The sequence below is a fragment of the Vipera berus genome, assembly GCF_964194415.1.
Source record: "Vipera berus genome assembly, chromosome: 2".
NCBI lineage: Eukaryota > Metazoa > Chordata > Lepidosauria > Squamata > Viperidae > Vipera > Vipera berus.
In genome coordinates, this window is record NC_138203.1 from 227069172 (window position 1) to 227093985 (window position 24814).

At 35.1% G+C, this 24814-nt stretch overlaps 1 protein-coding gene across 1 annotated transcript in view; it reads left to right on the forward strand.

Annotated features, from left to right (window-relative positions):
• The window catches only part of SYN2 (synapsin II), a gene marked incomplete at its 5' end in the record, with an annotated part of 124271 nt that overhangs the window by 92496 nt on the left and 6961 nt on the right, over positions 1-24814 (forward strand). Inside the window, 6 exons of the mRNA XM_081320462.1 lie at positions 1053-1115; positions 1890-2032; positions 3730-3804; positions 6793-6895; positions 10385-10534; positions 22083-22143. Coding sequence (XP_081176588.1) covers positions 1053-1115; positions 1890-2032; positions 3730-3804; positions 6793-6895; positions 10385-10534; positions 22083-22143 — 595 coding nt within the window. The remainder of the gene's footprint in view (positions 1-1052; positions 1116-1889; positions 2033-3729; positions 3805-6792; positions 6896-10384; positions 10535-22082; positions 22144-24814) is intronic.

Below are 24814 nucleotides of genomic sequence, written 5' to 3' on the forward strand. Positions count from 1 at the left end.
TCCGGAAGTCCATTCTGGGCCTCGGCAACAAAAAATTAGCTACCGGTTTTGCCGAAGTGGTGTCAACTGGATTGAATCCCACCACTGTATACTGTAAATAAGATTTTCCATTTCACATGTTATCTGAGTAAATAATGAGCTAAAACCCAATGTTTTAACACTAAGGTTTACTTTTAGTTCTAGTTTGTAATCTTTTGCTGTTTGCATGACATCACTATGCTGATTATACAGACGATATTGTTTGTGAAGAGCAGGGTTTCTGCTATATTTATCATGGCTGCATAATTGGTAATTACAGCAAGTACAGCAAGATCATTCAGCAAGCAGCAGTAGTTTAGTCCCAGTTTAAGATTGTATGTCCCTGTGTGTGTGTGTTATGGGCCAAAAGAAAGAAAAGAAATCACATTTTCTCTGTAATAAACATAACATACACACATAAAATCCATTTCATATTCTACAAATTATTAACATTTCATTCATTACATTTAAAAATAAATAAAATTGAGAAAATAAACATATAGATTACTAACTCAAATATCTTAAGTCTCCCAAATCGGACTATTGTCAGTAAAATGCTTGTTGAAGTTCAAAAGAAAGATAAGATAACCTTTACTCTCTTTTTTTTTACTGTGGGCACAACAGCACACATCAAAAATGAAATTTAGTTGCCTGCTCTCAAAGTGAACACACACATAACACACACCTAAACATATACAACATATGTATAGACCCACACCCCTACATATACATAACAAATAAATATTAAACACTGGTGAATCATTCAGACACTTCTGGAAAATAAATATAACTTCTTGTCCTGCCCTCAGGTGCTTTGGAGATTACGTGGCGTTTCAAAAGGCTTCTAATGCAATCTTTTTATCTACAAAGAAACATGATCTTGATAATGAATTATCCATTGGTTATGTAACTATTTTAAATCTCTTTCTTTCCTTCTTTCTTTCTTTCTTTCTTTCTTTCTTTCTTTCTTTCTTTCTTTCTTTCTTTCTTTCTTTCTTTCTTTCTTTCTTTCTTTCTTTCTTTCTTTCCCCCAGCTGACATTGCCAACATTTCCTGTTGTTGTGAAAATTGGACATGCTCATTCAGGCATGGGAAAGGTGATCATGCTTTATTTATATATCTTGGGGACAGATAAATTATTTTTTAGAAGTTGGTTATGTAAATATTGCTCAGTTCAAATTAACAAAAAAGATTAAAACTTCAAGCAGTTATTAGGGAAATTTTTTACCTATGTACTATGGAATCTGTCACTTAGTAGTTGCTTAATGTTAGGTATATACAGTATGTTAGTCTCTTGAGCACAAGTTTAAAAACTCATAAAACTCAAATCATTTTAAGCTGAAAGACACCTTAAAGAGTAAAAATTCTTTGAAGAAAATGCTTTGTTTCGAAAGTAGAAAGATTTCATCTATTGTATGTTAGTTCTATAATTTGCCACATCCCAGTCCATTGATTTTACTTTGGGGCAAACTTATCAAATTGTTTTTCAGGGTAATTTTATTTATGGAATATTGTGAAGTCTTCATTTTTTGTAGAATATTAAATCTGCCTGAAAAATTATATGTAAAAGACTTTTCCAACCTGCTGGTCTCTACATGGGTTGCATTGTATTATCTGTCCCTCAGACAATCAATTCCTGTCTATGGATGATTGTAGTACAACAATTGTGGAAGTTGGAGGGGACTAATGCAGAGAGATGATCAACAATCCTCACTATCAAGTCTCAACTATTATTGGTAGTTAAGAATGACTAGTAATGTATTTCTCTGAGAAAGCTATTATGTTCAGAAATACCGAGAAATTTAATTCCTGCTTATTCTTTTTTTCTTTTTTGTTTCCATATGTGAAATAACTCTGGATGTTGAAAACAGGTCAAAGTAGACAACCATTATGATTTTCAGGATATAGCTAGTGTGGTAGCACTTACCCAAACCTATGCTACCACTGAACCCTACATAGACTCCAAATATGACATCAGGATCCAAAAGATTGGAAACAACTATAAAGCCTACATGTGAGCAAATAGATTCTGGGATTGTATGATATTGTTGTTCTTCTATATTGAAATTGAATGAACATTATTTACTCTGTTTTGGGAAAGGTAGGTAATCTGTTTTCTTTAGCAGTAAGGACAATCATCAGTTCTAATAATGGATCTTAATTATTCAGAAAAATGAACTGAATCTTTCCTTTTTTCAAACATATATATTAAAATAGAGTGAGAACAAGACACATTCTGAATAAATATAAAAACTAATATCATTTACTATAATTTATGTATTCCATATTCATCAAATTTGTGTTGCAGTTCATTTAAAACAATCCAAATGAACTTCAGTATTATTCAACAGAGAAAATAACATGTCATAAAGTAATTGCAAAAGAACAATGTATTTATTTATTTGATTTCTGTAGCTGCCCATGTTAACAAGTGACTCTGGATGGCATACATCAGGAAACCAATCAATCAACAATAAAATAAATTGTCTATAAATATAAATCCAAATAAATCATCACATTCTCCAAAGGAGTAGACTGAGGGCATGATAGTTCTCTTTCACTATCTGAAAAGTTGCCATGTAGTGAATGGAACAGAATTGTTCAGTGTTGCTTTAGAACACAAGATAAGAAGAAATAGGTATACATTCAAAGAAAATAGATTTCTGTTGCATATCAGAGAAAAGATCCTTGTGTTAATTGCAACTGCAACAATAGTACAGACTACCACAAGAGATGGCAGATTTGCCAGAGGAGGTGTTTAAGCAAAAGCTAGATGTCCATCTGTGAGGGATGTGATAGTAAAGTAGTTTTGTACTGTGTGAGTAGTCTATTTCTCTAGTTTTTTTTTATTTCATATTTATACATAGAATGAATTTTGGCACTGTTATTTTTCAAACAGAAATATGAATACATTTAATTTAACTTAAATTTCATTTTTATTTTTAGGACGTCTTCTCAAGGGATGGAATATTAGAACCTTTGAGACAAAATCCTTTAGCTTTTGCAGTTAAATCATATTAAATACTTGAATCATAGCTATCAACATTATTTTGATATGTTTAGTCAGGAGCTAAATATTCCATAATAGATTTTAACCTGCTTTTGTATACTTGTGATTTTAGCAGACCAATTACTTTAAGAGGTGGAAATAAAAGCTACCTGGACAGCTTCAATGCTGTTTTCAAAACCTCTGGTATTGCAATCTTCTGTTGCTTATGTGATAATTAATTTATGTACGGTTAACTTAACTACAGGTAGTTGGAAATTCCCAATTTCAGAGCTGTTGTAATGCTTAAAGATTTATACATGTGGGCATTGCATTATTAATACATTTCAAAGAAGTGACACAGTGTAGTTTTTATGCAATTATATAATTATTAACACAATTCCAATTATCTGTCATAATCAGATATCTATTTAAGTTGAGCAGAAATGCTTTCTCTTTTAACATGGCTTCACTGAACTTAAATTCTTAAGTTTATCCTTTGTGTTGTTAAAATGACTGCAAGCTGATTCAGTGAAGAATCAGTATCTACTTTCTTGATCAAATCAAATTGCATGCTTTTGTTTATTCAGGATCTTTTTATTATTTTTTATTTTATATTTCACATTTGTGCTGGGAAGCTTTTTTTTTTCTAATAAATGAACAGTTAATAACAAAATTAAATTGAAAAGACCTGTGTGCTTCTTTAGCATTTCTATTTCTCATAGGAGAACTTCTATATCTGGAAATTGGAAGACAAACACTGGATCGGCAATGTTAGAACAAATTGCTATGACAGACAGGTAAATAAGTCTTTCTGTAAATTGTTTACTCAAGACTTTTTATTTTTATTTTCTCTGTTTTTAGCTTTTTCTCGTCATAACTGTCAGTTTCTACTAGAATCAGAACCCAGGGAAACTTCAGAGATAGTAGGGCCACTTGAGAAGCACTTACATGCAAAGATTGCCAGGAGCATCTTCTGAAACAACTACTTGAATATGAAATAGTTGTGGCAGCTTTAGCAATTCAGAAAGAGCTGTTTTGGGGCTAGATGTTTCAAAGCCCCTCTTCTGGAGAAGTTTCATGGCATTAAAATAGATACGATTTATTTTTTTAACTGATACCTTGTTATTTTAAAAAAAATTCTCAGCATGCATTCTACCAAATCACTTGGTGTTTTTTTCTACTGAAGCATAAAATTATGCTTAGCCTAATGAGGCCAGAGTATTATCTGAACATAAAAACTCGATAAATTCTGTGAAGGAAGAATGGCAGTTCTAATCCAAAACAGCATTCAGGCAATTATGAGCCCAGTAATATTCTGCAGTTAGCCATTCCGTGCAGATGTGTAGTCCTGCTTAAAGAAGCCTCACCTAATCAATTCTCCAAAAAGATAATGAAAAAAGCAATAGCTCATTACATGCTATTACTATTACTATTTCTGCCTAGTTATCTTAGAACACATTTCCAAAATATTTGATTGGTTTTATTTGCCAAACAATAACACTATGACCAGAAGAGTCAAGCTGTTTGAAGACAGTCCTCTTACAAGCTCTTATGTACAGGCATGAATCCAACAGTAAAACAACTCTCAGTATAATGTCACTTTCTCTGATTCATAAATTCTATTCTGGAGATAGATTCAGACGAATTGAGAACCACAAAGCAGGAGCAGGTGTATTCCTCTGGGATCATAATCAGGAAACGTCAGGCTCACTTGGGGAAAATGCAGTTTTTAATTTGTGCTGGAACTTTCCATTACACTTCAACAACTTGTAGGAATGGGAACACAGATCTTCACAGGTGAGATACAGATACTGGTTCCATTCCTACAAGTTTTGTCCCAAACATCTCTTTATCTCCAACCATCTTATGATTATTCGGCATCAATTCTTTTCCTTCACACAGCAGACACCCCCCCCCAATTGACTCCATGCCATCCTACAAAGGAGCCCACCACCCTGTTCTTCTCTCAATTCCAAATCTTACAGGGCACCTTGACTAATTTGTGGTATACTCCATCTATCCTCATCCAGTGACCATTTTCCATATCATAGGGAAAAATGTATCAGAATCTGGAGCCATGAGATACTGTCTACCGTATCACGTTTCTCAACCTAGGTTTACATGAAAAAGTATTAACAAAAACCTGAAATATCATGTCCAGCCCATTCACACTTTTATTAGGAATCCTCCAATCCTTAACAGCTGTTTGGGAGGTACAGTATATGCAGGACTACATGGAAAACTGATTTTATATGGCTGACAAAAGGAATCCTTGATAAAATTCTTTCACTAGTTGAAGTTAATCCATTTGATTATCTCCTCCCTTGGATTGTTGTTTTTTTTAGACTACAGTGTAAAATATTAAATTCCTCCATGAGTCTGTTTTCTCATTTAAGTAACTACTGAAGATATGAGATTGATTACATCTAACTTTAGAATATGGAGAAAAAAGACACAATAGTGAATAGTATATACAATAGTGGAACCTGTTCTTTGTGTATGAAAGAGTGAAAGAAACAAGTCTGTCTTGAGTTCAGCTCAGCTTCCGTTGATTTATTGGCAAAGTGGTTTACCATTGCCTTTTCCTAGGATGTTTTCTGGAATTCAAAGTTTAGTCTGTATTCCTATGGCCCCATCTCAGTGCTAACCAGGATCAAATCCTTTTAATGCTTTTGAGATTATCCAAGTGACCAACTTTGGAAAATTCATATTAGGAATATGTATTGTATTGAATCAGATACATAAAGGTTTTTGTATAGATATGCTGTATAGATTTTGTATAGATATGGCAAATTGTCCAAGACAAGCCTACTCTGTTCAATATCATTTATCATAGGTTTTGCAAATATGAACCATAAAACATTCTTAACGTTTTTTATAATGAGGGTTTTTAAAAACCAGTTTTATTTTATTTTAGTTTTATTTTTTTCCAGGTTCACAATGAAATACTTAGATTCAATTGCTATACATAGAAGTGGCTGTTAGCTAAAGAAACCCAATCACATCAGTCAGCACTTTTACAGATGTTGAATTTGACATATATCCAAAAACACCCTGTTAGAAATGAAGGTGGCAAAAAAAATGAAAATATCAATTATACTATCCTCAATGCATTTTCATAAGATTTTTTTCAATATCTATGGAGCGGGGTCTTCCTCAGAAACCTTCTACTGTAAGGTCATATTGCAGCACAGAGAATGAATATGACACCTTAAGCATTTTTAATTCAGAATAATCATGTATTTGGTGACTTTAAGCAAGATTTATGTAAGAGATATATTGTTATGCATCCTTAGCAGATACCTCTGACTATATAAAGAAACATCAGGAGCTTCTATATATTATCTTTGTATATCATTTGTATGTAAAGCTAAGAAAATACCATGTATTGATGATATTAAGAGAAGTGTAGTTTAAAAATGAAAAATGGATAATAAGAAACATAGCATAACATACATTTTTCTCAGATCTGATTCACTTATATTAAACCCTCTTGTATATTCTGTCTGGAAATCTCAGAATTTTATGGTCTTTTTAAACTTTCAGGTAATGTATATTGATGCCTAAAATAGATATATTGTAGCTGCTTTACTGGACCATTTGTATATTATAAAAATATGACAGCTTAGATATAAAATATTCTAACTGTTGCTCTATGTGATTTTTTAAGAATGAGATACAAACAAAATATTCTGAATGGAGTCTAAACCCAAGCCATTTAGCTGAATCTCTCTTAGGACAACATTGTCTTTTTAAACTAATGGGAACTTATCTTCAAATTCCAGATACAAGCTCTGGATTGATAGCTGCTCTGAGATGTTTGGTGGCTTGGATATATGTGCTGTCAAAGCAGTCCATGGGAAGGATGGAAAGGATTATATTTTTGAGGTACAATAAGTGTGTCACTGCAGGTTATTTTTTAATTATGTATTTATATCTTGGATTTTGAGGTCTCCTTATTCCAGTGAGTCCTTCCTTCTCATTAGGTGGCTAAAGTATTTGAGTTTTAACTCCAGGATCTGGCCTTTTAAAGAGCAATCAGGGTTGATCTCCTCTAGGACTGACCGGTTTTATCACCTTGCAGTCCAAGGGACTCGCAGGAGTCTTTTCCAACACCATAGTTCAAAGGCCTCAATTCTTTGGCACTCAGCCTTTCTTATGGTCCAATAAAAATAATTATGGGAAAGCACAGTCATACTATGAGTTAGTTCTGAACATATAGTCTTAGGCCAAATATCAAAATATTTGCATAGTTCTCAGCAACTCTCCCTGAGATCTTTGGGTACAAGATTTATGGGTAACCCTTTCCTAAAAACAACCCAAGAAAATTACGCTTTACGTGAAATGGGAAATTAAGAATACAGACATAAACTATACTTTCCCATGCTAAATATTAATGTAGGCTACTGATCAATTAAATGTCTGCCTCTAGTATTTATAGAATAAATATTATTTAATTCATAGAAAACAGTAATCTTTGAGGGTTGTTTAACAAATAAACTAGGATACATGTGGGCTTAATAAATCTATGTGGAAAATAGAGATAAAATTGACAAAGGTATCCAAAAGCTGTTAGCAGATAAAAAAAGATAACATAATTAAATAATTAAATAATTATTTAATTAAAATAACATTTTAATCTTCTGGGAAGAGAAGGCACATGAGAAAAAGACCCAAAATACCTGCCTTAGGTTCCATGTGGCATAAAAGTCACTTAGCTGAAATGAGCAGTATAGAAATACAATAATGAATGAACGAATGAATGCAGAAGGAAATTCTTGCAGACTGTCAAATATCTGTTATTATATCCTGCAACAATAAAATTAAATCCTAATAGTTGTTGTGATGTCTGTTTCCTGAGCTGGCCTTCCTCAAAATGCTGACACCTGTTTAGCAAAGGCAAATCCGACTTAATTTGATCAGACTCTTGATTTTGAGAAAATGAGAATATACTTTTTCTAACTTTAAACTTTGTCCTTTCTAGGCAGAAATCAGTACCCAAGCCACAGATATAGGTTTCTTGAGAAAATGCATAGAAATAAAAAAAAGTAAAGTAAAAAGAAAATATTTCCCATTTTTTATTTTACTACTTTGTTTTGTTTTGAGGGGATTAAAATAGAAAACCCTGTCCAAAAAAAGCACATAAACTGCAAACCTGAAAAAAATCATATCCAATGCATTTTATAACTATTAATTTTATAATTTTAAAATATAGACATATGTATAATTTTCTGAAAAGGCAATATTGAATGCTTTCTTAATAGTAAATGTAATGCTAATCAAATCCATAACACTCATCATATGTAATATTGTGAAATTGGTTTTTAAAATAAAAGCTTCTCAGTAAAACTTGGAAAATACTCATGTATCACTACTTGTTAAAAAGGATTTTAAATGAGAGGAAGGTGACAAATCTGTTGACCTAAAGTTGTCCAAGGCCAATTGATAGCATCAACATTATGATTTTGCTACAAAGTTCGATCCTGCTTCTCTAGATGTAAAAAATTCTTTCACAGTTTATCAAGCATATGGATAGGGATTATAATTGTTATTATATATTAAGGTTACTAAACTTAAAAGATATTCTTCAAGAGCTTTGTTGGTTTTTGTCACCTCTGATTATGAGAAAAAAAGTAAAAATAAATAAACTCTATTCAATTTTTTTTGTTTTAAAAAAAATTATGTAGTAAATGTATAGTTCAATACACTAATATATTTACACTACAATATTATGTAATATGGTTTTTATCAAAGATGTAGCCCATTAACAAAACATGTGGCTTTTTTCTTTGTTAATGTGTTTGAGTGTATGTATGTGTCTGTGTATATGTATACTTTTTTTAAAAAAATGAAATGTGGTTCATGTCATTCAGCTCTGTTTTTCATTTGTGGTTGAGACAACAAAGTATATAGTAGACTCCTGATCTGGTGGTTGGCTTGATAGTTCATTACTATTTTCAGTTCTATCATTCAAGTATGACTAATCACTGAATTGATGAATCTTGTACTAGTTCCCATGAGGCGTATTTGCCACATTAAGGTGCATTACAGAAGGATGATTTCATCAATCATGATCATTTATCCAACATGTTTTTAGTTTTTACAAATTGCACAGAAGGGATACATATTACAGAACAAAGTGAGATATTTTGGTTGGCAAGAGAAACATTAATTCATAGAAATTAGTAATCTTTCCTCCATTAACCATTCCTTGATTCCAGCTTGTACGGATCTTCCATCTAATACCTAACACATATGTCTTTCACAAGCATTTGTTTATTAAATTCATCTTGGAAATACCAGAGTAGTTTCAGAGGGCAAATATAATTAAATATAATAAAACAGATTATCTCTGTCAAATATTTTTGAGCAAATAAAGCTTTTTCATGCTTGATTAGTTAAAGAAACCTTTTCTATATATCCAGCATGAAACTGGTTCTACAGTAAATAGAAATAATGTTGCAAGGAAATACCTTGCATTATTAAAAATACAAACTTGATAGTGAGAAAAGATAATTTTATGGAGAATATTTCTAGGAAGCCAAAGAGCTAAAAAAGTAATATTCCACATGAGGTGGAAACAGAAAAGCTGTTTCTCATGGCCACTGAATAAATCTCAGTTTGTCTGAATGAATAAGAAGTCTGCATGAATAAGGAATCTTGATATTTTTAATACAGTTCACTGTGCAGATAAAGCTACTGTGCCAGTGTAGTTCAGACAGACTCGTAGAATTAATAAACTAAGGTATGTTTTGCAAATGTTTTCTAAAAACTGTATTTAAAGTTTTAGATGTTTATTTCCTAGGTTGTTTTTTACTAAGTGTTTTGCAGGAATGTAAAACTTTGATTTGACCATGCCTTGGATTATGGGCTTTTTTTCTCCAGAACTCCTCAAGCACACAATGGTAACCATTGATCAATGTATGGAGCTATATTAGTGCAAAGCCATCCGTTATGTATGTCGGATGCGTAGCTAATGCACATGATTTGCATTTCAAAGAGGACCTGGTTTTGGAGTGTGGTAGTATTGGTTCTGCAAACTTTCTGCAAGTCTTGATGCAGCAATCAAGCCACTGCAATATCCGTACTATAAATAGGTATATTTACCAAACTAGAATTATCCACTTTTAATGTATTCCAGTTCAGGTTTCTTCTCATAAAAAATAAAACAAAGCATTCCTTTTCATCATTTCTAATAACCCTAAATGCCCAAGTCTTGGCTAAGGAGAATTTTTAAAAAATCTACAATATTTTGCAGTCCTTTATTTTTAACTCTCTTTTCCATGCAGTTCAAAATAAATGATAATCACAGTGGTGTGGGTCACAGCATTAAAAATTACTACCTTTCTTTAGCTAACCAGTTTCTATATCTTCTAGGTTATGGGCTCTGCAATGCCTTTGATTGGTGAGCACCAGGCTGAAGACAAACAGCTTATAACTGAGCTTGTTGTAAGCAGAATGAACCAACTTTTATCTAAAACACCTATACCATCTCCTCAGAAACCAACTGCTACTCAGCAACCTCAGGTAAGGAATGCTGACTCATAATTAGGTATAGAAAAAGAATTAAAAACATGCTGTTTTTAAAATATCCAAATAGAGATCAATAGAAAGTAAAGCAGTAAAACAGTAAAAATAAACTTTTAGGATACAGTAAATATCTATTATTTGTTAATTAACTGAGACAATATAGCCTATAATCATCTCTTATTTGCTTCTGCTCATTTTCTTCTCAAGGTAAACATAAACAGCTCCATAAATAATATTTTAGGTGATTGTAGTAATATGTGTGTTTGTGTCTATATATTTTTCTATTTATTTAAAAATAAATGTTTACCGGCTATGCTTGTTGTCTTCTCCAGGCCCAAAATGGTTTTAGTTGATAAAAGCATGATCAAATTGTAATTAAATATACAATGGTATCTCAGTACGTTTGTACCTTCAAGTCAGTCTTCAAAATAGTTAAACATTCCTAGCTGTTGATGATTTTTATTCATGACACAAAACCTAACCAGAAGATCATAATTGACCATGTTGACTGGTCATTTATTCCAAAGTTCAAAAAGAAGGAACTGCTTATCCGTAAGTAATAAACATGTCTAACTTACTATAGTGAGGAGATATTAGATCATGAACATGAATTCAGTTTGTTGGTAGGTGATACTTTTTCTTTAGAGAGAAATACTTATTTGGTTTTAAGTAACATAAATTCCCTGGCACCTTACTTGAGTAATAGGCTCATTCATTCATTCATCCATCCATCAAATGTATATGACTGCACATCTCATGAAAAAACGGTGTGGATGGCGTGCAATAAAATTATAAAACAGTTAACATATAAAAACTAACAGAAAAAAAATAAAAATCACAATTAAAACTTAAGAAAGGGCAGCAGTTGTCAATAATAATGGAGCTACCCAGGGCTTTTTTTCTCATAGAACACTCAGAATGGCGTTCCGGCACCTATTTTTTTGCAAAAAAAAAACTCCCTCTATTGGCTTTCCTAAGCCTATTGCAGGGCTAGGCAATCTTGGCTCTTTTTTATGACTCATGGACTTCAACTCCCAGAAATCCTGAGCCAGCCATGCTGAGGGGAAAGGGAGAGGTTTCCAAGCTGAGCCATGCTGGCTCAGGAATTCTGGGAGTTGAAGTCCTTGAGTCATAAAAGAGCCAAGGTTGCCTATCCCTGCACTAGAGGAGGACATTAAAATTATTTACAGGGTTACTTCTTTAGGAACTAAACTTTTAGAATCTAAAACAGCTAATTCAAAAAAGCCAACAGGAAAGAACCTCAGATTTTTCATCTGCTTCTGTCTTTTGGAAGGTAAAATTAGATAACAAAATAATCTATTTCCTATGTTAACATCTCTGCAATGATGATTTCATAAAGGTAACAGGAAAGAAATGAGAAACATTTTTCTCAATATAATATATCTAATTTAGCTGATGCTTGGAAAAAAATAGTATCCTTTGTACATACTCTTGAAAACAATTTTGAATCTAACCATCTATTACAACTAAACCACTTTAAATTAAACAATTCTTAAGAATGAAATATTCTTAATTTGGACTTTACTTTTACTGTTTGGACTGTTTGAAAAATAGATTATTTAGAATCTAGTTATGTTGCACTTCAGTCTTTAAATAATTAACCTAGTATATACATAACAATATATGATGTTTTCCATGGTTAGCTTAACATCAATAACAACATTTATTAAAAATGCTAAAATAATTTCTGGTGGTATTATCTGTACATTAAAATTTTGTTTAGTCACAATCTTTCACTTTTCACATTCTGGACAAGCAGTGGTCATGTATTCTAGCAAAAGATGTTACATATGTGCATAAGCGTAGTCAGTAGCATATGCCTTTTTAAAAATATCAAACATGCAAAGAAACAAAACTAAGTCCAAAATATCTGTATTACATCCAGAAATGCCAACTTTGCAACCAATATTTCTCATCCATAACTATGGCACCCTAAGGATACCTGCATACATGCAAATGCATCTCTGGGATCAGTAACGCAGCAGGGATTGCTTTTTCCTTCCAGTAACATATACCTAAAACCAGTTTATTGCATTTGGCAATTGTACTAAAAAAAAATCTCATTGTCAACCAATATAATTCATTTACTTTGAAATCAAGTGAAAAATTGATTTAAATTATTTTATTAAAACAAATTAATGGCAATTCTTATATAAGAAGTTGCCTCAAACAAAATGAGTTTGACATGCCTGCTCTAGATAGTTGATTGCTCCAAAATAAATTCTAGACCAGGCCTGTACATGCAGCCTACCAAGCACCCTTGGACAGAGCATGGACTTTTTTAAAAAAAAAGTAATAAAAACACCACCACTGCCCTGAAAGTCATGTTGCCTAGTGCCTCCATGGCTTACCATGACCACAAGCTCCAACACTGTAGATGCTCCTCTAGTCACCAAATCATTGATTAGCCCACCAGCATTTCTTTGCAGACCACAAAGATTTTTAATTTATCAGTGTGGGCCTTTCCCTTCTACAAGTTGCACATACCTCTTCTAGATTTTATTTATTTATTTATTTATTTATTTATTTATTTAATTAATTAATTAATTAATTAAATTTATATGCCGCCCTTCTCCCTGAGGACTCAGGGTGGCTCACAACAATAAAAATTAAAAAACATAGAGTAAAAAATTTAAAAGAGAATTAAACAATAAATACAAATTACAAAACAATTTAACTCAGTAAAAGCCTAATTAAAAATCGTAGTCAGTCCAGGCCCGCTTGTTGGAACAACCACGTCTTCAGGTCACGGCAGAAGGACTGAAGGTCAGGGGCTGTCCGCAGCTCCGGAGGCAACTCATTCCAGAGTGTTGGTGCGCCCACAGAGAAGGCTCTCCCCCTGGGGCTTGCTAGCCAGCATTGCCTGGCCAACAGAACCCTGAGGAGGCCGACTCTGTGGGAGCGAACCGGGCGATGGGAGGTTGACAATGGCAGCAGGTGGTCTCGCAAGTACCCCGGGCCTAAGCCATGCAGGGCTTTAAAGGTTATTACCAGCACCTTGAATCGCACTCGGAGGGTAACCAGAAGCCAATGCAGCTCACGCAGGAGTGATGTAACATGGGAGTACCGAGATACAGTAAAACAGTGCCTACTACTCCCAACCCCTTGAGCCGTCGCAGCAGGATACCATGGTCGATGGTATCAAAAGCCGCTGAGAGGTCAAGTAGGACAGAGGAACAGCCCCTGTCCCGGGCCCGCCAGAGATCATCCACCAGTGCAACCAGTGCCGTTTCCGTGCTGTAGCCGGGTCTGAAACCAGACTGGTATGGGTCCAGATAGTCCACTTCATCCAGGAATTGCGGGAGCTGACGCACCACAACACTCTCAACAACCTTCGCTACAAAGTGAAAGTTGGAGACAAGATGGTAGTTATTCAATGAGGCCGGGTCCAGAGCAGGCTTCTTGAGGAGGGGCCTCACCACCGCCTCTTTTAAGGCAGAGGGGAAGACACCCTCCTTCAAAGAAACATTAACAACTGCCTAGAGCCAGCCCCCTGTCACCTCCCAGGCAGCCGAAACCAGCCAGGAGGGACATGGGTCCAGTAAACAAGTTATAGTGCTCAGTCTACGCATGATCCTGTCCACATCATCCAGAGTAACAGGGTCAAACTCACCCCAAATGGTATGATCAAGACCTGCCCTCTCCACTCCGCCAGATTCCGCCCAGTCGGAGTCCAAGCCAGTCCGGATCTGAGTGATTTTGTCCTGCAGATACTGTACAAATTCCTCAGCCCTACCATTTTCCTCTTGCCTTTCCGAGTTAACTCCTTGGTCTGTCATTGAGCAAGAATTGACTTTGTAGGGAAGCATATTATCATTTGATGTATATTTAACATATGTTCTACCTTTATTTACCGATTATATAATATTTGTATGCAATCCACATGGTGAGGTTTGGGGCAACTTACAATAGAAAAAAAATATATTTTTAAAATCATAAGATTAAAACATAAAAGCAGGGCTTTTTTTCTCATTGAATGCTCTGAATGGCGTTCCGGCACCTTTTTTTTTTTGCACAAAAAAAAGCTTTTGCACAAGTTATGCTACTCCATCTATTGGCTTTCAAAAGCCTATTGGCTTTTGAAAGCCAATAGGAATTGCTGCTGAGTGTGCCAAAAGACCCGGCCGGCAAACATTGCACCAGCAAGTTGTCTGCAGCGAAGGTGAGTTGGCAGGAACTTTGCATCCCTCCCTGCTGCCCAACTACACCATCTCAACTAGGTAAGTAAGAGAGGACAAGGAGTGGGAGGTGGGTTCTGCAGAGTTCATGTGCACTCCTTCCTTGTGCTCCCCCATGTCAGCCAGGCTGGTGGCCTACCCAGTTCTGGACCTGCACGCCTAAGTGGCCGCCCTGCATCGCCTGGCCTGCACCACCTGCGCTGCCCGCCCCGTGCAGACTTGCCATATAGAGCGTGCCCCACTGCTCCCACAGCACCAGCCGTGCCGGCTCCGGCCCCGGGGGGCAGCCCGCCAACACCCCTCACCCCCGACTGCAGCAGCGCCACACCCCTGCCCTCCCCACCTCCTGTGCCTGCCAAGATGAGAGTTCCGGCACCTTTTTTTTTTTAAGAAAAAAAGCCCTGGAGCTACCTAAGTACCTCACCTGTCCCCTGGGATCCTAAAGCCTAACAGCATAACCAGATTCTGAAGGACTTTCAGAAAATTAACAGGGATGGGGTCAAACTCATTTTGGGGGAGAGGGGGTGTTCCATAAGACTGGTACCACAGCAGAAAAGGCCTATAGCATGTCTCTTCTTCCAGGTCAGATGGGATGGATATAACCAGGGAGAAGCAATTCCTCAAATAATATTAGGATATTACTGAATGCTAATGATGCAGTAATGTTGCTCTTAATCACAGTGGATCTTAGAAGAGAAACACCACAATTATTACAATGAGGAAATATTAACAATTAACGTTACCAAGACCATTACCTTCCCCTAACAGCCAAAACAATGAATCTGAAAATTAGATGGAGACACCATTGAGGAGGTAAAGACTTTCAGAATTGTTTTTCAAGCTTCTAGAAGTTGAAGTGCAAACTTAGATTATGTATCACAAAAGATTGACATTGGGATAGTTATTGAAATACATACAGACCAGAAAAAGTGGTAAAAAAATATATTAAAGCAGTCTATGCTAAAAGCCTTGTTTGCAGCAAGAAGTTAAAATCTGAATTATATGAACTTAGAATAGTACTATATAATGCAAATACTTATATGCATATACACAAATATTCTCTCTCATATACAGACTCAAACGCACATATATTCATAAATAAAACAATAAAAATGATCCAAAAGGGATTTAAAAATTATAAATATTTTATAGATCATTTGGAACTGTCAAAGGGTACAGAATAAAGTTTTTAAAATATATGAAGAACTACAAATAATGAATTTTAAGATCATGCTCAAATTTATATTTTTTCATCTATGTCTGTACATATATACTTATATGTTTATGTTCACATACATTCATTAGGAGATTTCACAGTACAAAAATATAAGAGCAAAAAGGCATTATGACTTTTTATTTTATTCAGTCTGTTTTTCTGTCCAAAATATATCAGGTCAGCATAATTTACCTCTCTTCTCCCACCTCCCCATTAAGAGTGTAGCACCATCTTGTGGAAACTGCTCGCCTGTACTGAAAGCAAGTCCATTCCTATTTTTAATGAGATTGAACAAAGACTTTAAGATAAATTTTAATAATGCAGCCAAAATGCAGCTAGAAATATATGATTTTAAATATATCCAAAATATCAATAGTTTTGCATTATGAATTTGTTATATGAAGAATTTAGACAGTTGTTTGGGTAATGTATTTGTTACAAGTAAAGAATAAGTCAGGTAAGCCTCCGCTGCAGGACTTCAGCATCTACTGCCCAGTCACCAAAACATCATCTCTGGTAGTTCTACAGCGAGTTTAGCTATTCCTCCTCCATCTTTGCTGCTTCAGCATTTGCATGCTAGAGCTGCAGTATGTGAATCAAGGACTAGTTTATCCTTTTGATTTTTTATCATAGAAGGCCCGCAGGCTACCCCAAAGCATTGAAAAAGCAGATTCAATCAGAACTAAAAAAAACTGTATAGGGACTACGAGCATCACTCAATTTTTTTCTTGGTTACCTTTCCTATACTGGGAATGTGCAAACCACTTTTTAACGGCCCAGTAGCTTTTGCATTCATGTGGAAAAATGATACGGGGGGCAGAATCCTTTTCTTGTGACGTTCTCATCCTTATGGAAAACTGCTTAGTTAGAGGAGGTGATAACAACATTGAAATAATTTTATCAAATTTCCCCAACAGAGAGAAGCATCACTAAAATAAAAGTGAAGATCACACAGATGCACCAGATTATGCAGACACAATTATGCTCCTTTCTCTGAAAAGCAAAAACTGTAGTGACTATGAGAAAGAAAAAAAATCCAAATTAAATTAATACTTTTGTTAAGCGAGCTAAAAGTTTATCAAATTTTGTAAGGTTTTGAACTTTTAAGGACTGTTCTCATAGAATATCCAGAAAGAGAAGCTATTTAAGCCATATATTTCATCAATCTTAGATTGGATGTGGGAATAATTTGCAGATGGTTCCTATCAAATGTAGAACTGGCAATACATTGAAAAAGTACTCTTCCAAAGCTTGCTGGCAAAACAAAGAAGAAATTTGCACAGGGTGTATGCCACAGATTTCTTGCTGGATGGAAAATTCAGAGAGGCGGTGTTTATATCGGGAGTCCCCCAAACTTGTAGCTAAAATGAAAAGAATCTTCAAGAAGGGGGAGCATATATGTAAAATGGAAGTATATGACAATTTGGAATTGGGCAGCTAGCCATGAGCAGTGGTAGCTGCCCTAGGAAAGTCTACTAAGAAAATGTCTACAAAAGTCTACAAAATGTCAGGTGAGCAGTGAACCATGAGGGCACAAGAGAAACTTCTCTGGGCACACTGGTGCCCTTAGGCTTAATATTGTGGATCCCAGTTTTATACTTACAAAGGTGGAGATTTTTGTATTCGATAAAAAACATTATCAGAAGCCAAAACACATTGGAAGAATTACACCATCAAAGAATACAAGGAAAAACTATTGTTGAATACTTAACATGTGGCAACTCAGTGTTTATTGGTTTCTGCACCAGCAGATGGAGATATTGTTATTTAGTAATACTTCAATGTTTGTTACTGCGGAACTTTGTATAAAAGCACTTTTTTAGATGTTTTTAACTTTTTACTTTTATATATGAAATTACACAACAATGGTCATCTCATAGTATGCGTTTCAACCGATACATGATTATTTGTGTATGATCTCTGAACACCTGAGAAATGTCTAAAGGCAGTACTTTTCTTATGCAGAGATGGTTATGATTAATGAATATTTTTGTGGGTAGAGTGAGGGCTGCTGTAATTTAGTAATTTAAATGAAGTAATAATAAATGCATAGGCCCTTATGACATATGTAGATAAGGTTAGAACTCTTCGTTTTCTTTTCTCTCAGCTTTGGGGATAAACTTTGTAGGGGATGTTTTGATTTTTTTTAAGTACAATTAAGTCTACTTTAGGACCTAAAACTTTTAGAAGTTTTTTTAAAAATGTTTTCTGCCTCAACATTGCAATAAGCTATACTGCAGACTTTCAGAATTTATGTTTAGAGAGGCATTGGAGAACACTAAAAAAAACATTTGAGAGACTTTTGTGATTCTGGAGCTTCAGATCTACCCCTTCTAACATAACATAACTTCTGCTTGCTCAGTATCAGAAGCAAACAAAAAAAAGGATTGAAGAAATCTCTTTGAATTTCCTCTACCTCAAGTCAAAGCAAACTTCTAAGGAAAAATATCTGAGGAACACAGATGACTAGAAGAGAGCTATATAGCTTTAGTGTAGTAGTCCCTACATTCAAAAATTCAAATCTAAAAGTTAGAAAAAGATGCTACAGTTTATCTACATTAGGTCAACAATTAAAAAAGAAAAAGATCTTGAAATATTCATGGTAGCTAGGGATAGCCATTAGACAGTTACTTTAAGATGGTATATTGTTCCAAATGTTTATAGTTATAGTTATATTTATAGTTTCAAATTCCTAAAATACCAAGAACCAGTTTCTGGAAACCTGAGGAAAATACTGCACAGAAAGTTCTTTTTGCCTAAGAATTTACACTTGTGCAGTTACAGTCCTATTAAATTCCACCTAAAGAATTCTCTCAAGTTATTTCTATTATACTAACATTCTGGGGTGAATCAGTATAAGGAGCATATGTGGTGCTATTCTCACTGAAACTCGATCCTCATATGATCCAATGGAATCAGTGCTGGCTGGGTCTGTCTTGATTGCAAGCAGTTCCTTTCTCTCCCGGATAATTTATGGCATTTGGGAAGCATGTTTTACATTGATCTCCTTCAGGCCTATGGAATGCTGTGCAATATAGCAGCAAATTCTATATGCTCAGAAGCCTCGCCATTGGCCTGGTGGAGAAGACACCAGCAAAATCCTATGTGCTGTTGGCTTCGTTCCAGGCTATTGGGCAGCTCCAGTTGCTGTAATTATCCTGGTGTGGCTGGTTTTGAGCACAGGATTATTGCTATTGGTATTGAAGGGATAGGATAAACAGAATTATCATATCTTCTGCAGATGTTAGTAGTGGATACCAAATGCATAATTATCAACAGTTTAGCTGCATTTAAGTGTAATAGATAATCATTTAACTTTACAGACTTATTCAGACAGCTCAATATTATAAGTTATTTTCTGGACCCAAATTGAAGGATAATCTTGCTCATTTCAGTCTTGGCATGCAGGCACATTATTCAGAGGCAGGTATAACATCATCTACAAATATTCCACACTAACATTTTCATGTAAGTTCTTTGAAGGTATTTGGGGCAACTGCTGGATCTTCCATGTAATACAGGGGGGGGGGGGAAATCATAAGAATGTTTGGAGCACTCAGTAATAGTTTTAGCAGGGATCTACCTAATGCCTGATTAGATACCTTTTTAAGTCCATCTTTATTTATTTTTTATCTGAAGATGTGCTTTGAAGATCTGTAACTCAAAACCATAATGCTTCCTGTTCCTCAAACTGAATAAAAGCTTCACTACAAGAACTTTTACTCAGAGGTATTTTGGCCATCCAAGATTCTTCATAGGTGGCCGGAACCATCTATCATGTAATTTGTAACTAATCAGCAACAAAGTACAAAGGTTTTGTCTTAATTTATATTTTTTGTACTCCAAAGGTGCTCTTTTTTGAACCCTTAGAACTCTGTATATCCTATAGGATCCAAATACAGGTAGTCCTTGCTTAATGACTGCCCTTTTTAGTGAGTGTTCAAAGTTACCACGCTGCTGAAAAAGTAACTTTACAACTTGTCCTCACAATTTTCATCACATGCCATGTCCCCACGTTCATGTATTCAATATTTGGGTGCTTCTCAACGAGCAGCCATTTGCAACCATTGCTGTGTCCTATGGACATGTAATTGCCATTTGTAACTCAAGGTGGCAATCATTTCCAACACACCTTCTCCTCTCATTTTCCCCACAATAACAACTCGGTGAGGTGGGTCAAGCGGAGAGCGTGACTTGGCCAAAGTCACTCAGCTGGCTTTTGTGGCTAAGGCAGGACTGGATGCCTTAACCACTAGAATAAATTGGCTCTTGCCTAACAACTGCAGGTGATTCACTTAATGACCATGGTGGAAGTGAGGTCCTAAATTCATTGAAGTCATGTGATGTCTCACTTAACAACCACAATATGTAGTAACAGCATTGGCAGTACAAATTGTAATCATTAAAAGAGGACTACTGTATGTCACAGTAACATATAATAAATTTGTGGTATTAATGAGAGGATAAATTAAACTTTCTTAGATGTCTCAGATGATCTACAGCAGAGGTCCCTAACCTTTTGGGCACCAGGGACCAGTTCTGTGGAGAAAAGTGTGTGGCTTTGTGTGCTGCCTGCATCACACGAATGGGGCTGTCCGGACCGGTTGGTGGCATGTTGCGGCCTGGTACCAGTCCACAGATCAGGGGTTGGGGACCCCTGATCTAACAGAATACATTTCAAATTGTTGAAATATCACTTTAAAAATTCATTTAATACTTATGGTTTTAAGACCCATTCCTGTAAGAAAAATGATATTTTCTCTCCTTGGATAAGAGATATTGTCATTAGAAAATGTCATTTTGATTCATCTCTTTTGAGTCACCATAAATCTTGACAAGGAGGGATCATGGTATGTGATAAGCTTGAACTGTATATGCATCTGAATGGACTTGTGGTAGGAACAGAAAATTGATACAAGCAGAGAACTGCAGGTAGTGTTCAATGAGCAACAAGTGCATCCATAGGAAAGTGCAAGAGTTATTAAGATTACAAAATGCTTAAACAAAGATATATTTTAGGAAATGGAATGAACAGGAAATATGAGTGGTCACACTGGGAACCCTAATTTAAAGCAAAGACCTTTCCTTTGAGATAGACTATCATAAGCATAGACCATAGATTTCTTGGATTGGTACAGATTTAACCAGTACCTTTTAATCGCAGTCCATGATATTTTATGAAATATTATAATCTTTCTGTCAAAGTCAGAATCTCCATAACCAACAAATGATTAGTTTCTTTAACTGAAAAAAAAATCTGTTCACTTAAACTAAGAGATAAGGTCAAGTCCATCATTATCCATGATGCAGCAATAAAGATCAAGCTCTGCTCTCAACATTCACCAGACAAAAGTAATAAATTTTCCACCCTTCTGTTTACTGCTCCACTGGTAGAGTACTATTTACAAATATGGCAGACCCTTGTTGATTTTTATTGGTCTGAGGGCAGCATCATCAATCTTCTGTACCTAATCAATTAAAAAAATACCCAGTTTCTGTAGAAATGGTTCTGAAAGTGAGAATAATCTGTCTCCTTTGTATTATCAACTTTGCTTTTCATATTATATAAGCTATAAATGTATTGAAGTTGCTGTGCCTTTTTAGTGGGACTTTTACAAACTATATTAGAAATATTTTTTGTTGAATGTTCTTACCCCCAAATATATACAGTATTAAATTTGTCGGTGCAACAACTTTTCCATTCTGCCCTTGTTGTTTCCCTCTTCACTCCCTTGAGCTACCTGGAATCCATTAGTTAAGAAAGGAGTCGAGGAAAGAATTTCCACTTATGCTAGAAAAGATCTTCTTTGTGGCAATAGGAGCTTTTTCGGGGTGGAATGGTTACCATGAGGTTGTGTTAGGACCACTGCAGGAGAGGAAAGGATAATTTCCCCTTTCTGTGTCCTGCAGTTTCAGTGAAATCTCTGCCTTTTTGCATTCCCTTCACTGTGCTTCCTAGTGATGCACCAAGAGTCATTTCTATTCTGGCCCTCAGAGAAATTTTTAATGTGGTAAAAGAGATCAATTCTAACAACCAAAGCTATATTTCCCAGTGTACTCTCATTGCCTTCTAGCCTTCTTACACTCTCATCTCTGTGGTTTTTTTTCTTTTTCTTCTTCTATCTTGCAGAGTGGATCAGTTAAGGAGTCCGAATCAAATAAAGTCCCATCCCAGCGACCACCTCCTCAAGGTTGTTTACAATACATTCTCGACTGTAATGGCATTGCAGTAGGACCAAAACAAGTCCAGGCGACTTAGATTTTTGAAATTTAAAACAGGGGTTAAAGCCAAAAGAAAGAAATCAACAATACCAATTGTTTGTGCAGTTTTTTTTTCATTGTTTCACAGCTGACCTGGATTGTGTTTTTTCTATGCAGTGTCAAATATATTGTCTGGTTGTTTATATGTTTGTGTTGTAATGCTTACTTATGTTTCTCTGTATAACTTGTGATTCAGGGCTGTTGTCCACAGTGTACAGTGTACAAGAATTGTGCCTCTACTAAGTCAGTGAGACTGTATATTATGGATGGTTAGACAGTATTTTTGAAGTATTCTATATTGTGGGTAAAAAAAGGCTAACCAACCCTGGCTGAGATATAATACTTTTGCTTAACTCTGTGAGTATGTATGCTACATTTGATTTGGTTTTTTTTAATGTGCATGATTATTGAAAAGTGATTATAATATTTGAAAAGTCTCATTTATTAATATGTTAAATGAGGCATTTTCTTTTTATAATTTTATAAAGATTGCTTAATTTTGAGTTAAGACATATACATAAATTGAAAAACCAGTATTTTTATTTTAATTTTTACATACAAAATATAAAAGAATTATTTCCAGAAATGCATAAATATCTTCTATTTTCAGTGCAGAATTTTTAGGGAAAGATCTGTATCTACGGTACTAGCTTCAGTGCTACAAAAATGGGCCACATATGTGCAATATTGATTCAGATTTGATATTGAATGTATCTAAGTTCAATAGGGGAATTTCTTTGTTGGTTATGAAGTAGCCATCTGGTTTTCTACCAAACTAAAAAAAAATGTTTACTAGAATTACCTTATCTACATAATTCAGGTAAGCTATGGTTCTTTAGCTAAGATAGTTAGCAAAAAAAGAAAAGCTTTCTGCAATTAATCAGCACCTTTCTAAATATTATGCTATCCAACATTTTCAGGGTTTTTTTTAAATGTAATTCATGAACTTAATGTGTTGCTATATCATTCTGTATTTATTATGATTATGGCCAAGCAGTTAAGGTACATTAAAATGCCACTATGATCCAATCTAGCATTTAAATAGTAAGTACAGTAGGAAAAGAATGTTAGTGGATCTTGAATGCCCATAAGAGTCAAAAGCTTAGCCATAGAATGTAGTACATGGGACTCAAGTATATGTAAATAATAAAACAAGGGTACCTGACCCAGGTGGGAAGGGGTGTACTTTTGCTAAACTTTCTTATAGCCATAATTGCTTATGACTGTCACAACACCAGGGGCTGTGTGCATAACCTTACAAGCAATATCCAGGCAGGCAGTTAAGTTGTTATTGTAGTCATTCAAATGCACCTCTTAAGCATTCTGTAGAAGTGAGGGAATGAATTATGTTGTCAATTGAAGATAAATAATAAGGTCAATAATAGTCCCTAGGTTAATTTAAACAAGTATGTTTTCTTTTGACATAATGCTGAGGTCTGATTTTTTTTTCCTTTGCAAACTCTAGTGAGAATTGCAAAAAAAAAAAAATTAAAAAAATTCAAGATGTGAGAATTACACATTGTTTTAATGGTGGGTTTGATGTTTATTGTGCATGCTGTTGTTCCCTGCTCATTTTTAGTCTATGAACAAGTATATTCTGTTTGTGTGACCATTGTTTCTGATAATGATCTTTTGATAACCACACTGAGGAGATTGGTTATACATGAGTGTATTCCCTTCACATCAGGTTCATTGTCTTCCTCACCTCCAGATCTTAATCCAAGAGAATAAAAACAGCATTCCATTCTGGAGTGGAAAAAAAATGAACCTGCCAAATGAATGCCATTAATATCAAGCCATGGATGTTCTTTTGCATGTGGTAGTTTGAGTAATTAAAGATGCTATTGTGCATTGTTTATGGGCTCTCTCTGTGTGTATGAAGTGTGTATGTGTACTGACCACAGATAAAAGATTTGCATCTTAGCAAAATATCAGTGCATTTGGTCATGCAGATGGTCATAGAAGGACATGCACTAGTCTACTGGCTCAACAGTAAAGAAGCAAGCCAATATGTTTACCTGCATGCTCGCATGCTCAAGTGCAATATTGTGGGGAGTTGGGAAACGGTATTTTAAAATGTAGGATTAATGTCTGGGGGAGGGGGATGATTTGCTTTATTTTATTTTTTTTATTTATTTCTGTCAAAGCTGCTATTATTATTATTATTGCTACCTTTTTGTACCAAACTAATGCAAGAAAGCGAGCAAATGCTGAAGTGTGACTGCAGTATATATTTTGTGAAATACTTTGTACAGCTTAATGTCAAAATAAAAAAAGTTACATCTGTCTTCAGTGTAGTTTCTAGCACATGATTTTCCCCAAGAGGGAAAAATCCTTTTATATACAGCAAAGAATAAGCAAAAAAAAGTATGGGCTTTTTAGCATAAAAAATGCAATTCTAATTCAGAATCTCTCAATCGGCTGTAATTAAATCTCAAGGCTCCTGACCATCTTTAGATACTGTAAATGAGGGGTGTCAAACTGCCGGCCCGCAGGCCGGTTGCATCATGCGGAGGCCGCGCCCACCCCAGCAAAAAAAAGTTGCGATACGTCGCAACACATCATGTGACATGGCGAGTTTGACACCCGTGCCGTAAACAC